Below are 15,886 nucleotides of genomic sequence, written 5' to 3'. Positions count from 1 at the left end.
ATGACAGAGCCAGCCGTTGCCATGGAGCTCGGAGTTGCTATGAAGCCAGTATGTTCTGAGCAGTGGTATCGTCTGTGGGGGGAGACAGTGTGGTCTGTTTAAACTCCGGCCAGGACTCCTGCTAGGCTCAGATGACCTTTCATAGGAATAAAACATGATCTTCTCAGTTCTGTCGACTAAAACCAGGAATTTACCACAGGGAGATAAACACATTATTGCAATCACATTCAGCAAAATCACACAAATAAAATACAGCTTTACAAAAAAGCCATGTTATTGTTAGTTAAGAGAGGAGACCTTTCATGGCACTAAATTACAAGAGATCTTTTGAATACCCAGCGGAGACAAAAGATAATGAACTCCATACTTTCCTGTGGTAACTTGAACTGTCTGGCACCGATGAAATCTAATTTTAGAGCAAAATTATAAATAACACATGAGCAACATCTAATAATTCGTCAATTTGTTTTGTTTGCTAAGCTGCTGGCTGAATAGGTTAGTGTCCTCTCATCCTCTGCTCCCACTCAATGAGATAACAACTAGTACTGTATAAAAGCATGACAGTCCACATGGTGAAAGGATCACAATCTTATCAGCATTGCGTCTATTTGTGTACTTTCTCCTAACAAATGTGCACAACAGTGGGCAAACAACTGACACTGGCTTATCCAGCAATCTCTTTTGGTATGAAAGGAGTGTACTGTAAAAACAATTTCATTATCTATTATCTAATATCTGCCCTGACCAATGGTGTACTGTATCTGTATTTCCTCAGTTACAGATGCATTTTATACAGATCTTTGGATTCAAGATACAGGATGGAATTCCCATTATCACATCCCCTATTCTACTACATATGTTTTCTCTATATATCTGATATAGAGCAACTGGTCTGTTATTTGATACATCTCCATACAATCTGTCTTTGTGTAAAAATTGTGTTTCATGACTTCTCTGACTTTCTTGGCTTTTCATCCTCCTTGTTTTGGTTGTTAAATCACTAAAATGTTCATTGGGGGGTGGGTTCATTGGTTGAGCATCTGTATGCATGTGTGCAGCATGGACATATGTGTGCATATGCGTGTATGTTCACAAGTGCGGGGGCTGTCTGTCAGCATAAACATATGCATTTCTTTGACTGTTTGGTGTGTGTGTGTGTGTGTGTGTGTGTGTGTGTGTGTGTGTGTGTGTGTGGCAGGAAGGAAATGCAGCAGGGGTTTGGGACCCACACAAGGTCTCGTTGCTCTTCAAGTCTCCAGTTCGTGCAAAGTGTAGGAATGTATAGCCTGAGGTGGAAGGCGTGGCTTCTGAACACTCTCCCACTGTCCTGTGGCACCTGTTTTTCAGCTTAGCTTTCAGGCAGACAGATAGAGCGATGGGAGACATACTCTCTGTATTGTGGAAACAAAACAGCTGTTACACAAACTCATGTTTTAAATACAACATGCAGGCATAACAATAAGCCCTCCACCATTTCCCTGTCTCTCTATTTAGAAGTTCCAAACCAATCAGTGATGTACAACAACTCACAGTATCAGAACATTTAAAAAAACGTTGAACCTGAAATGCATTTTCTTAATGGACTTATAACTCGCTAAAAATGCACTTAAAGCAGAGTAGTTCATTTGACCTGTATTCTCTTGTCGGTTTTACAGCACTTTAAAGCAATGAGACAAACCATTGGCAGCAAAAAAATGTACAAACAATAAACATAAATTCCCTTTCCCAAACCTTTCCTTCACTTTCTGGAAATGTTGCATTAACAGTGTTAGGAATGTGTGAAGAATGGAAGGGGATGGCATTAAAACACTTGATGTACAATAGCACTCTCTCACTAGTGTTTAATCATTAAAAAGGGAGTCACTCTGTGCAGCATTCCTTTCTCTGCCCCGTTGAGACACTTTTGTTCGAAAAGAACTACTGTAGATTGTGTGCGGAGGATTCACAGGTAGAGGAAGAAATGTTTGAGGGGAGGCTGGGTGTTATTTGGCTCTACGCCCAGAGGCCTGATAACCTTGGGCATGAGCTCTTACACTGAAAGGTAGAAAAAGCAATAACCACCACAAAAATACTTAATACTCTATATTTATAATTCATCTAGTGTGGCTTAGCTGTATGTCAGCAAGAGAGAGAGAGGGAGAGAGAGTGGGTGGGTGAAGGGGCTATCTTTCTAAGGAGAGGCACCAGCTTAACCTTTACCCAGAGCTCAATCATAACAGGACTCTCACTGTGTTCATTTTCTTCAATACCATGCAAGGACTGGCTGTTGCACAGACTCAAAGGTCAGGAGAGCATGTCACCTTGGGCCAGATTTTCCCCTCCTCCTATGGGAAGCATTAACTCAGAACTTGATACTTAACAACCCTGTGAAGACCAAACCATCACTTGTCTGCAATGTTTACCAAAGGAGCCGCTATCTGTCTCTGGGACCTAAACAATCCCTACTTTCAGCAAGTGCTTCATTGCCTTTATGGGTACACAGCAGCAACACACACACACACACACACACACACACACACACACACGCACGCACGCACATATGCACTCACACACACACACACATACACACACCCTTGTGGCTAACACAAGTCTCTTATCTTTGTAGATGATATATCATGAACTGACAGGAAAGATTGGCTTACAATTGTGTCTGAAAGTCACATTGACAAACTGGACAATTATATTCCTATCTACATTCACTTAATCCAATTTTTAACAGCCCCTCTATTCTTCACCCTGCATAATAGGTGAATATATAGGGCAGTAAATCTGATGCATGGTGCTGTGACCGAGCCTAATGTAATCTGGTGGACAGGCCATTGAATAATGGCACAATCTGGACGGTAACTGCTGTGACTCTGACCAGCAAACACACCCCCCCCCCCCCCCCCCCCCACCTCCTGTGGTAAAATCAGTTGCTATGATTTACAATGCTCCTTACAAAGCCTCCGCCTTGTGTTAGCAGTATATAGGCTGTCTGGTTGCCCGACCCCTACAAGTTTCTTTGGTGATGACCAGAGACCTCTTATAAACACTAACAGGATTTTTCTTCCTTTCGTCTTTGGATCGGCTGTTTGGATTGGATCCCCTGTAACCGCATGGTGCCATTTTGTTTACGACTAGGCTAGTATGACCTGCAAATAAATGTTGGAACATGGGCTTCTATTGAACACATATGTTGGTTTTCAACAGCCAAGTCTGCAGTCTATGTTCTTTGTTTATTTTGAGTGTGATGAGATTGACAGACGATCCAAATTTGATTGCTGGTGAAGCTGCTGTAATGTTAATAAATGTACGGGGATGTAAATACACAGTCTGTGTGTTCAGGTGATTTATGATGAAGGAGTGAGCCTTCATCCTTGTTAAAATACATTAGTTAGTGTAGCAGTGTGTGTCAACCCCACCTTTTCTCTTAGATTAGGATTTCTCACAGTTGTTTAGTAAAAGTTGTTCCTAGCAACTTTTTGAATAAGTCTTAAGAGGAAACTCTGGTTTCTATAGCAACAATAAAATGATAAGATACGATTCCTTGTTTACCTGTCAGTAAACACGGACGATTTCCCTCAAGCTAAGAAGAACCCTAAAAGTTCACGCTAATGAAGCAGTGTGTCTCTGAGTTGGTGGTCGTCTGTTCCTCACACCTCAGCGAATGCTAGTTCAATTCAGAGCGGCAGAGGTGCGTTACAAAATAAACCTATGGGTCAAATAGCACTGCTTTGATTCAGCTGGTATAGTCTTACATACATATCTTGACAAAAACAAGAAACACACAAAAATACACATCTTTAGATACGTCCTGTTTTCTTCTTTAGTGGTCTTGCGACATCAGTGGCAATCTTTAGAATAAGACAGTAATAAGAGTAATAATGAAAATAGATTTGAGAATACATTTCCTTAAAATAGCATCCTTTTGCAAGAAGTTGCATTGTTGGCGGACACGCTTCAGGAATATATAGTGTGCCAACATCAGGAAGAGGCATGGGGACAGCACAGTGTGTTGGGGTGTCCATTTAAAAAAATTTGCCTCTGTAAAAGAAAACTTTGTCGGCCATACATGCCGTGTGTGTGTGTGTGTGTGTGTGTGTGTGTGTGTGTGTGTGTGTGTGTGTGTGTGTGTGTGTGTGTGTGTGTTTGTGTGTGTGTGTGTGTGTGTGTGTGTGTGTGTGTGTGTGTGTGTGTGTGTGTGTGTGTGTGTGTGTTCAGCCTCCTCTTGAGCCAGTATGTGAATCCATTCCTCTGCTATCCACTATGTGCATGAATACAGAGCCGGACCCTTTGTTTCCCACGACAAGTGAAGCACAGAAAGAGAGGGAGAGTGAACAAGAGCGATGCTACAGACCTGCACATTTTCCACTCAATTGAATGGCCCTCTCAGATCATTAAATGTCCATTCATTAGCGAGGGACACTGGCAAGGACTCGACAGCATGGCAAACACAGAGAGGCCTGTCTAGTGGGGGCACTGTCTCTCGCATTGTGGCCTTCCACACTGTGGGTGGTACAGTAGTAGCCTTCAAGTAACACCTGAGATCACCATTGTCATGTAAAAAAAACATAAGTGCAAAGGAAGCTGTGATTTTCATGTAAGCATTCACAATCCAAGTTTTCAACTCAATAACAGTTTATATTCAATTAATACATTTGTTCTACCCCAAGCAACTACAGAGGTACCCCCTGTGGATTATTTCAAGGGGTTATTTCAGGTAATAATGCTAAGATATCATGTTCCTTAGCTCTCATGTTCATGCCTCCTCTGTCAAACAACTACAGAATACAACAGGAGTCGAGAATAAGCTTTTCTGGAACTTGATGTGGCATTGCATTTGCTAACAACACCACTTATTCTGACCAAAAACTCTTTTTAGTTTCCAAAATACGTCAAACAGTCTAATCCAATGTTACAGGCAACATGTCCTACATTATTTCATATTAACTGGCTTACGCAAGTACCCCTGGCAAGGAGTCACTGCTCAACGCAAAGCATATTCCTTGTTTCCTGGACAAGACTTTCATGCTGTCATCGCTTCCCAGAGGAGACCAGATTCAGTAGAAAAGCTTGCACATAAGACAAGGGAGTGGAGGTAGGAGGGAGCCTGAGGCCAAATATTTATTCAGCAACTTGCTCATGGTCAGATGCTTTAGAGTTAATGTAGGCTGGCACGCCCAACTTAATAAACTGATTGACTCACTTTGCCACATCTGATTTGAAGAGTATGACTGTGAGTTTATTAGATGGAGATGAGAAACCATGGTGGAGTTTGAGTAGGCAAAGGGGGCAGAACGGGAACTCCCAAGATCTGCCGTGCTCAGGCATGCCTAGAAAAATGACTACTCTCTGCGCTGTGTTAACAAGCCCACCAAATAACTAGGTGGATGTCTTACACAAGACTTTTCTGTGATTTTCCTCCCAACAAAAGATTTCCAGTGAAAAGCATTTGAGTTCATTTGTTCCAGGAGTTTGGCTTATGGCAAACACAGACAAAAAGGTGCTGGATATGAGGGCCTTTTATACACACATTACCTGTGTATGTTGTGGCAGTTATAAACATCTGAATGCACTATTTTATTATTAGTAGTTCATCAATTTCGAGAAGTTCACAAAATGGTTTGGGCATTTAAAGTTTAAGAAGCATAACTTTATGGAAATGTAGGCATATATGCATTAAGTTCAGACTGAACTTCTGGATCTGCAGAAGTGGCTTTTTTATATTGTATGTGTGTTTAACTTTTAAGTAAACACTTTTAAGTAAAACAACCCTTTACGCCTACTGTGACCATTCTGGAAAAAACTATAATGCGACTGAATTGCTTTTGCCTTTATGAAAAGGCAAAAGCAAGAGACAGTATTGCTTGAAATGTGATGCGGTGGTAAAAACTGGTGTCACCTCACTTCCAGATGTAGTAAAGATGATCAGCAGATAGAAGGAAGGAGTTTAATCTAGTCCTCTATGCGTTTCAGTCTGAGCCAAAATAAACATGCTTGGATCAGGGTGGAGCTTCCTGCTTGAATCCTGGGAGAGGGCATATCAACCCAGCAGACTCAAGAAGAGGGTAACTGTTACCAAGGCTACATATTCACTCTTCAGTGACAAACACCAAAAGAGCTTGCATCAAAGCTGTGAGGGGGTCAAGATGAACCTTGGGATAGTGGGGACTGTGCCATGGGAGACTTTAGACATCTGCAAATATTATATCTTAAATGAGTATCGGTGGGAAGTGATGTTTGGAATTTTTCTGCAGCAGATTGCTTTATAATGCAAATGGATATAAATATATTCTCATTACAATGAGGATACAATTGCCTTGTGCAATCTCTTGGCTTGTGGCCCACTCAGAAAGTGGCCTCGGTGAATGTGGATGTTTGAGTGGAGGGTGAACAAAGAGGTAGTAATCAAAGAAGTCTCTCTCTTTCTTTTGATCACTCCCTGAACAGCTGTTTCTACAGGCCGCTCTTACTCATCCACTCTTGGCAAAGTGGAGCTACAGAATAGACGCATTCTTGTCAGTGAGGCTGGGGTTGCCAGGACGGGGACACTTGTGTGGATGCCTCTGTGCAGTATCTGGAGTTTGTGCCAGCTAAGTGGAAAAGATGGAGAGGACTAGTAGGAGGTGACGGACAGAGCGTGGAGCATGGGGTGGCAGAGAAGAGAGAGACAAACAAACATGGTTGTGTTAAGTTACCATTGTCCTCTTCACTGGGATTGGTTCCGCTCACAGTCTAATTGGGCCGGACCTCTTAATTAGCACAGTGCACTGTTGCAAGCACTGATTGACATGGAATGCTGCCCGGGTCAGAGGCCTGTTGTCTCTATCCAGGACGCTGTTTGTTTACATCATCACTGCATTCAAACTTAGTACAGACTGAATAATTGTTCAAGCAAACATTCACATCAGGAGGCTGGATTACAATAACTTCATTTAGGATTGGGTGGTACGGCTGAAATGAATGCCATAAAATGAATAAGACAATTTTCCAAATGGAGGCAAAATCACATATGAAACAATGGAATTCATAAGAAGTGCAATGAAATGTGTTTCACTATCATGCATTACATCATAAAATGTGTAAAAACTGATTATATATTGTATTATTATACAATTAATATGAAATTATTACTAAATTCAGACTTCACAAAACTAATTTCTCTGTTCTTTTTTGAATAAAGGATTCAAGTGCAACGTGTTTAGCTATAGGGTCGACAATGGAAGCTAATGCTAAGATCTCGGAGAGACATAAAAGAAAGATCATATTCTTGAAAAAGCTGCACGTGTACACAAAAACAATCTCAAACATAAAGGTTGCCTATGAATGTAACAGTGTGCAAGGGAGGTCATTCATCTAGAACAACACAGTCAAAGACGTCAAAAGGAAATGTGTTAACTCCTGAGCATGACTACAGGTAGACGAGTGTCATTAGTGCTCTATTAAAGGCAGCAGATGGCCAATAGCAGCGGACATACTCTGTCTTTCAGCTCACAGGAGAGCCGGTGTGGGTGGAAGCAGCCCTGCAGGGGAGCATTTAGCTTTATATGTTGTTTTGGGTATGGTTATGTGCATGTGTGGGTGTGTGGGTGTATGTTTGGGGAAAAGGGCATGCCCTTTAACATCTGGACACATGTGACTTCCATTAGCTTTTTTACTCATTTGGCAGCTGTGGACCCCTGGGAACACATTACACAAGCCTTACCTGGGTAACACACACACACACACACACACACACACACACACACACACACACACACACACACACACACACACACACACACACACACACACACACACACACATACACACACACACACACACACACACACACATTCACCACCTCTGCAAGGAGTACTGTCCTGGAGTGAAGCAGTCTGAGAACAGTGTAGCTGAGCCAACTTACAACACTGCTGGGAGGCTGGAACTACTATTTGTTGCAGAAAAATCCCAGATCAAGCTGGGTATTTTTAGTGAAGAGGGATGTAAGTGCTGAATTGTTGGCCAGTTTCCGGGGAAGCCCATGGCAATTATTGTAGCCCATTTTTCTGATGGCCTTGAGTTTCAGGTTGTGCTATTATACATATTAAGTCAGCGTTAGGATAATGCATTTTGCAGCAGTACATGTACTTAATAGATATCTGGAAAAACTTGGAGAATAAAGCTGACAGTTCATAATTCCTTGCCAGCATCATCTCCTCGAGTTTAGTCACGAAAGAGCAGTAGAATGAAAAGCAGCAGGTGATTTTGACTGTCTGCACACATAAATCTACATTACACAGTTGGCTCAAAGTCCTTGACTCAATGCCGTTTTCTCTTTTGATCTCTAATCAGGACTAAAGAAGGAGGAGGGGAAGGGAGGCAGAAAGAGAGAGTTGGCAGTTAATAGACTTCCAGGTTTCCCACTCATGAGAGTGCCCTGACTCCCAGAGGGAGTCGACCATTCAGTCAGATCAGCACAAACTAGCCAGTGACGCTTTATTATCTCAAGGGGTTCCATGCTGCTGCCTTGAAGTTTTCAAGGGGTTGATGAAATTACGCTGAAGGTTGCGGGGGTGTATTAAACAATGAGTGGAGTTTGTTTTTGTGGTGTCACTGTCCCCTCATAATTACAACGTCTAAACATCCTCTGTAGTGTAGGTGTGTGTGTATGTGGGATTATGTGCACATTACTGCACTGATGGGGATCTGTTTGAGTTGCTTGTGTGTAGGGGGTTAAATATAGCACTCAGAGTTACTGTAGAAGTGTATGTGTGTGTGTGTGTGTGTGTGTGTGTGTGTGTGTGTGTGTGTGTGTGTGTGTGTGTGTGTGTGTGTGTGTGTGTGTGTGTGTGTGTGTGTTTGTTAGTCTTGCAGGCACAACACATTTCTGCATGTTTGTTAAAGTCTGGAACAATCAACTTTCTATCCCATAATCATTGTCTTTCTGATTCTCTCATGCTTTAAGAAAGTGTTCCCTAGAGCAGAAGAAAACAGCATGTACAATATTTGTCCTGTGGACAGTCTGAGGGAGACTCAATTCAAACTGGAATGTTGAAGCTGTTATTTCCAAATAATAAAAAACAAAAAACATGGAGAAGCTGAGATGAAAGATACTGAAAGAGGTACATTTTGTACTTGAAGCGAGACTTCTTTGATAACTAGTCTTTATCATTTTATCAAGGTCCTTGCTCCAAATTGCTGAACCATTTTGTTTCTGATTCTCCCACATATGTCATGTCTGAGAGTCATCGCCATTACTGTTGCTCTTTTTAGGCTCCCTTAATCACAATGATGACTCTCAGGAAGAAAGGAGAAGTTTTAAAAAGGAAGGAAATGATTTTCTCTGGGGGAAATGGCTTCATTTGTAATGTACAGTACAAAAGGTGCATCTTTTTTTCCCCTTGAAAGCAATCAGGCCAAACCCCAGTTAGTGTGTAATTGCCTGGTTTTTACTGTGCAAAGGTCGGATCTTTTGTCCTGTTGTTGGAACCAAGCCAGCTGTTCCACTTTTACACACTGCATTACAAAAGTACAAAACATGTCCCCAAAAGCTGTCTCATGTTACTGTGTTGTGAGGGTTTGATTGGTCGACTCGCCAAGAAGTGTAGACTGTATGCGGGATAGATTTTCAGCCAAAGATAAATTACATATTTTCTGACAGAAAAATTACTTGCGGCAAGGCCTTCAGACTGATATCCATGTAGAGAAGAGTCTGTACAGACATTCTCATCTTGCAGAGGAACAACTGCACAAAAAGTGCGGGAAAACAAAGAACATATATTCTTGATGGTGAATTGTGTTATTTTTCATACTCTTCCAATGAAGCAGCTGAAATTCATGTTCATTTATTCAACAGATATAGGAATACCTTCATCTTTTTGAATATATAGGTAGACTTTGAAATTTCCTAATAAAGACTACTAACATTAACAGTAAAACAGTAAAAAAAAAATTCCTCAAATTCAACAAAGTGTGGAAAGTAAATTACAATGGCAACGGCACACAGATCCTCTCATCTCAAACAGGCATTATTTGGATAAACTGATCACATGTTGGGAATCTAAATGGTTACTTTCACATCTGAGAAAATATTTAAACTTTATAAAGTGACATATTAACAGTCCCGCAGCAAAAATGTATCAGCCTAAAGGGATATTTTACATTTTTTAAAGTTGGGTATAGGGTAGTTATCCATAGTCAGTGTATTACCTGCAGTAATAATTTTGGGTCAGCACCTCCCCAGTTTGGAGAAACAGGCAGGAGTACTAGCATGGAAGCTAAACAATGTACAGCTGTGGATGGGGCCTGCAGAAACATGTATTTTTAGCCTAAAAAACAGCCCACCTACTTTGAATATTTCCACCGTTTGATTTTCCTGTCAGACCGCCCTTACCTTAGATTGTCTCACCTGCTGAACTTCCTTATTCCTGTTGTGTGCTGTATTATGCAGCAGCAGCACTTTCTGACCTACGCAGTTGATCTGGGGTGTAATACAGTGTGTTTCATGTGTAGGAATATGAAAGTTGTACAGTTCTGACTACCTCATACAACCCCACTTCAAAAAAATCCAAACTATCCCTTTAATCTCCACCATTGCATTGTATCATCTGTCAGTACATCCATGATTGCTGTTGGTTGGTGCGAAATGCATTTTGGGATACTTATTTTCAACTAGTTTTGGCTGTCTTCAGGTGGTGTACCTACATCACTCAGTCAGTTAGTAGAGAACAGTTGTGGTAACAGAGCTGGCATTTTACCATTGTTTTTGCTCTGTGTGAGTCTGTATGTTTAATTAGTTTTTTACCACATTGATTTTCAAGACACGAGCACCATCTACTGTATTGTTTGTGATACTGCAATACAAGTTCACAATAACAGCAACACGTTCTCTACCCATAGTCACAGGACTGAAGATATTTTGATAGATTGTTGCTTAGTGACCGATTAGAAAGTCACATGCAGAAAAGGGATTTGTATCTTTATTTTATAATGTGCCTCTATTACCTAATTTCTAGTATCATGCAGTCTGCATTAGTATTGCCTACATTGTAGTTTTGCTGCGGAGTAAAGTGTGAGACTTCAGGTTTAATAATGTTGATGTAAAAAGACACACTTTTAAAAACGTTTATAACTTTCATGGGTCACAATGATAAAAGTTTTATTTAATAATACTGTATAAATAGTATTCTTGCTACTGAATAAAAGACAAAATCATTTGATCATCTTTTTTTGGCTGACTGTTGAACTGGACATACAGTCACTTCAGGATGAGACAGACATAAAAAAAACACTGGAAGATATCTGTTTGTATTGCAACATAAAACCACTACTCTTTACTCTTTATAGTCTCATAAATTAATCTGCATTTGTCCAGTGTGGTTACTTCCATCCAAAAGACTGAAATGACACTTTTTTAGAGCAAGAAAAAAAACTATTCTTGCTGGTACTCACACTTCCATCTGTCAACAAATGGTTAAATGCTTCAAGCACACATTTCAAACACAGAACAATCTATTGACACATCTCATTCTCTGTATGTGTTAGGCTATAGTTCTGTCCCAGTGTGGCTCTTTGGCCCTCCATCAGTCCACCAGATACCCTCAGGCCTTTCTGCCTGTTAAAGACTGGACTGAGATGTGGACACATAAAGGAGGTTGCCGATTATATTTAAGAACCACTTGTTGGATCTTTTGCTCAGTGCGTTCAGTCTGCTCTGTTAGTTCTGCTCTGCGTTATTTATTTTTGCCCTGTTTAGTTAAGTTTAGCTCAGCCTGTGCTCGAGCCTAAAAAAAGATATTCTTCAGTTTTTGTGCCTGATGTCTCCTACACATGTGTCCACCTGCTTCACTCCACCTAACAATTTGTGTCTTTTGTGATGAAACTGCAGTCTGTAACTTTGCGGTTGGCGCCCTCAAATGGCAGGAGAGGAAAGAGATTGAATAACATACAACAGTCTAGCAAAACAGTCTATGGCAGCTTTATGACACTGGACACCAAAAATATAATGTAGGAACATGTCTGCTCTGAACTGACATTCTACTCACTTTTGTTCAGGATTTAGTTTGCATGTTGCTGTTAGGTGTTGATTTGTCAAATGCTGTTTGTGGAAGCAAGTTTAACAAACACTGGAGTATAATTTGGGGAAACAGAGTGAATCCATCTGACAGATATGTTTATCATTTATCAACTCTGGATTTGTTTCAACGTTTTCAATATGTGAGGTTATTTTTTATTTGTCCTCATTTGAAAACTTAAACAAATGTATAGCCTATTTATATATTGTTTTTCTTTTTACAAAATAGACGACACCGGATCTATCTAGATGCCTAATCATTGCTACTGGTGATTGTTTTTGTTAGTGTGTTTGTTTTTTGATGATTTGTGTGAATTGACCCTTTAAAGGGTAATGTCAGTGCTGCAGTAATACACCAAAAGAGGGCGTTAGTTCATCACTTATGAGGGCTACAGCGGAGACACGTGTATCAAGAAGTGTAATTCAAAAACTTGAGATAGTGTTTCGTGAAACATGTCAGTTTAATAATGTAAGATATCGGTTGTATTAAGTAGGACACAGTTTCAACAACTTCCTCTATCTTAAACTGCATTTTGTCAATTTGCCAGCCAGAAAACTAAAGATAAATGTATGATACATACAGCAGGGGGCGCTGCGCACCGCGATTTCAGCTCAACACAAACGAGATGCAGGAAAAAGAGGTAGAAACTATTATCTAACTTAAAAATGTGACAATATTTTGTTTCTTTATCTCCAGAAAACTCTTCCTGTCAATATGAAATTATCTACTGTCCACTGTTTTACCTCCAATATTGTCTCCTGTGAAACAGTGCGCTTCTCTATCGTCATTTTGTGTTGATCGAATTTGCATTTACACACACACACACACACACACACACACACACACACACACACACACACACACACACACACACACACACACACACACACACACACACACACACACACACACACAACACGGACACTGTAAAGGTATTTACCCCCAGGCTAAATCAGTTGAACGAGTCTTTTACCTATCTCTGCAATCTCTTTCACGTAAAGTTCACTGTCCGACAATACCTCTGAATGACAATAGCGGTCTGTGGGGGGCTGGCTGGCAGCCTTTCAATGGGCTGAATAAAGCGTGATCTCTAGGCACTGTTAAGAAAACATTGCATAAAAACATTAAGGAGACGGTCTGGCTGCAGGATTAAGCTTTAAGAAGAAAGGTTTTGGCCTACTGTTGTATTGTAACATCTTGGTGTTGGTGTGTGCAGCCTGCAGATGATGCAGGTTTTGGAAAAAAGGGCCCATGTGTGGTTGTCTTGTCAAATAGACCGTACCTAAAGGCCTGCAGAGCTGCATGTTCTACCAGTGAACAGGTAAATGCAAATCTGAAGGAGAAAAACAACTCCGGGCACTGAGGTATGCGTGCATAGGCGCTCTTGGCTGAAGGCTGGGTTTCACCACGACTTCGCCTGGAGCGCAAGAGGGGGGGACACAGTGGAGCCAATGAGAAGGCGGCATCCAGCCCAGCTCTCTATAACTCTGTGTCACAGGGGCTGAGCGATGCCACAACCAAGTTTCTGCAGCTGGGAGAATTTCAGTGGACTATAGAGCTCTCTCTGAAGACGTGCGTTCAAAGAGCGCACACGCATCAGTTCTCTGTATTGCGATTTTGCTTTGCGCAATCCACAGCATAAAGAATCCACCAGTGGACTTTTTTATACTCTGGAGGGCTGCTTTCATCATGAGCGCAGGGCAGACGTATGAGAAGAAAATTGCGAGTATTTTGACCGATCTTCCCGGATCTATGAGTTGCCACCCGAACTCCAAGGACTCTCCTACTCTCCCCGAGTCTTCCGTGACGGACATGGGCTACTACAGTGGACAGACGGCCCACGGCCATCACGAATATTATCAGGGTCAGGCGTACGGACAGCCCATGAACTCTTACCATCACCAGTTTAACCTGAACGGAATGGGAGCTGCCGGAGCTTACACCACCAAATCAGAATACCCCTATACAAATAGCTACAGACAGTACGGACATTACAACAGAGATCACCTCCAGGCCTCGCCTCCGAGCTCAGGTAAATGTTGAAATAATCACCGGTTATTTAAATTTGATTGTGTTTTCCCCTCTTTTTCGTGTTCAGGCCGGGATATTCTTGTAAAAGAGCCCTGACTGCACCAGGAATTAATGCTTTTTTCCTCCATTTGAACTTCCCAATGAGTTTTTGGACAATATTTGTATAAGAACTTGTCAGACAATAAATATGCAGTGACATGCAAAATGTCAAATCACATGCCCTCTTTACGCTTAATGTCCCCATAAATTTTACCTGGCACTGCCAGATAATATTCACATGCCAGTATATTTGATTTACTATGTATTTACAGTTAAAAACCAACATTTGCTCAGTGGTATCCTACCGGCTGGTGTTAATGTCATGTTTTAACAGGCTGTCTGGGAATGAGCCAGCCATTAACATCTGGCCATAAAACAATGATGGTTTGATTAAAGCTAATAATATTCACTCCATCAATTTTAACATGTAACCACCTGCTTGCCAAATTGGTAATTTGACAGAGTTTGTGTGATTTTTTTTAATGCTTTGCTTTGTTGTATTGGATGTTTGCAAGTTCAGGTTGCCTTATTTTAGTTTTTTACTTAGAAACAATGTTTTCATTTCAATGTAACAAAATATTCTTAAATATAAGATTTTCATGTGAGTGTTGTGCTGCCAAAATTCCCAGACAGATTCTGATGCATTCACTTTATTTTATATTTTACATTTTGTGGTTACTGAAAGTCTTACTGAAATGTCAATTTTACTCATTTATTTTGTTGATCTTTTTAGTGAAAGAGGAGCCAGAGCCCGAGGTCCGCATGGTGAATGGAAAACCGAAAAAGATCCGCAAGCCGAGGACGATCTATTCCAGCTACCAGCTCGCCGCTCTGCAGAGGCGCTTCCAGAAGGCACAATACCTCGCTCTGCCCGAGAGAGCTGAGCTTGCTGCTCAGCTCGGCCTGACTCAGACTCAGGTGAGCTGCCTGACCCGATGTGACACCTGCCATTTTAATAATTGATCAATATTTCGAGAGTCACGTGAATAATAACTTTCCCATATAGTCCACAAATGTCTCTGTGATTATCCTCTGATGCGTAATTACGCACAGCAATTTAAACACTCTTGCAATAAAATACTACAAGACATTTTTTTTTTAATTAATGTTACATACAAGGTAGTTTTTCTGAAAAAACGTTTACATTATATTGACATAATATTAGCGCTTTCTCTTTAAATGTATGTTACATTAACATGAATGTACACTCTTTATCTCTCAGGTCAAGATCTGGTTCCAGAACCGGAGGTCCAAGTTCAAGAAGCTGTACAAGAACGGCGAGGTTCCCTTGGACCACAGTCCTAACGCCAGCGACTCCATGGCCTGCAACTCTCCTCCCTCCCCAGCTGTGTGGGAGAACAGCACGCCTCAGAACACCCCGATCAGCAGACCTCAGGTCCCGCAGCCGACGCACAGCTCGTCACCGCCATACCTGGAGGATTATAACAACCACTGGTACCAGCAGGGATCACACCTACAGCACCCGGGCACCGTGCACCACCCAGTCCCGCAGCAAAGCGTGGGAGCTGTTTATTGACTCAAGAGTAAATTCATCTCTTAAGTTTCTTCAAACGAGGTCTCTCCACAATGACTCTGCAGAGCAAAGATGGACTGGACCGGGAGCAGGCCTGAAGGGAAACATTGTTTTTGGTTGTGGATGATCAACAATGTTTCAGACCTGGGTTTTCCATTCACAAAGCACATAAGGGATTTCTGATCACTTGTGACAGCGTATTTAAAGGACATCTGGAGTGGTTTTTTAAATTATTTATCTCTTC

The 15,886-nt window shown here is 41.3% G+C and overlaps 1 protein-coding gene across 1 annotated transcript; it reads left to right on the top strand.

The window, feature by feature from the left end:
* Nucleotides 1-8,549: 8,549 nt before the first annotated feature.
* dlx3b (distal-less homeobox 3b) lies at nucleotides 8,550-15,645 on the top strand. The gene is made up of 4 exons (XM_062442814.1): nucleotides 8,550-8,558; nucleotides 13,743-14,070; nucleotides 14,842-15,026; nucleotides 15,331-15,645. The coding sequence occupies exons 1-4, from the start codon at nucleotides 8,550-8,552 to the stop codon at nucleotides 15,643-15,645; spliced, it is 837 nt and encodes a 278-aa protein (XP_062298798.1).
* The last annotated feature ends 241 nt before the right edge of the window (nucleotides 15,646-15,886 follow it).

Source organism: Scomber scombrus, chromosome 21, assembly GCF_963691925.1.
Source record: "Scomber scombrus chromosome 21, fScoSco1.1, whole genome shotgun sequence".
Lineage (NCBI taxonomy): Eukaryota > Metazoa > Chordata > Actinopteri > Scombriformes > Scombridae > Scomber > Scomber scombrus.
Note: the sequence above shows the minus strand (reverse complement) of the source record. Positions and strands in the feature narration are given on the sequence as shown.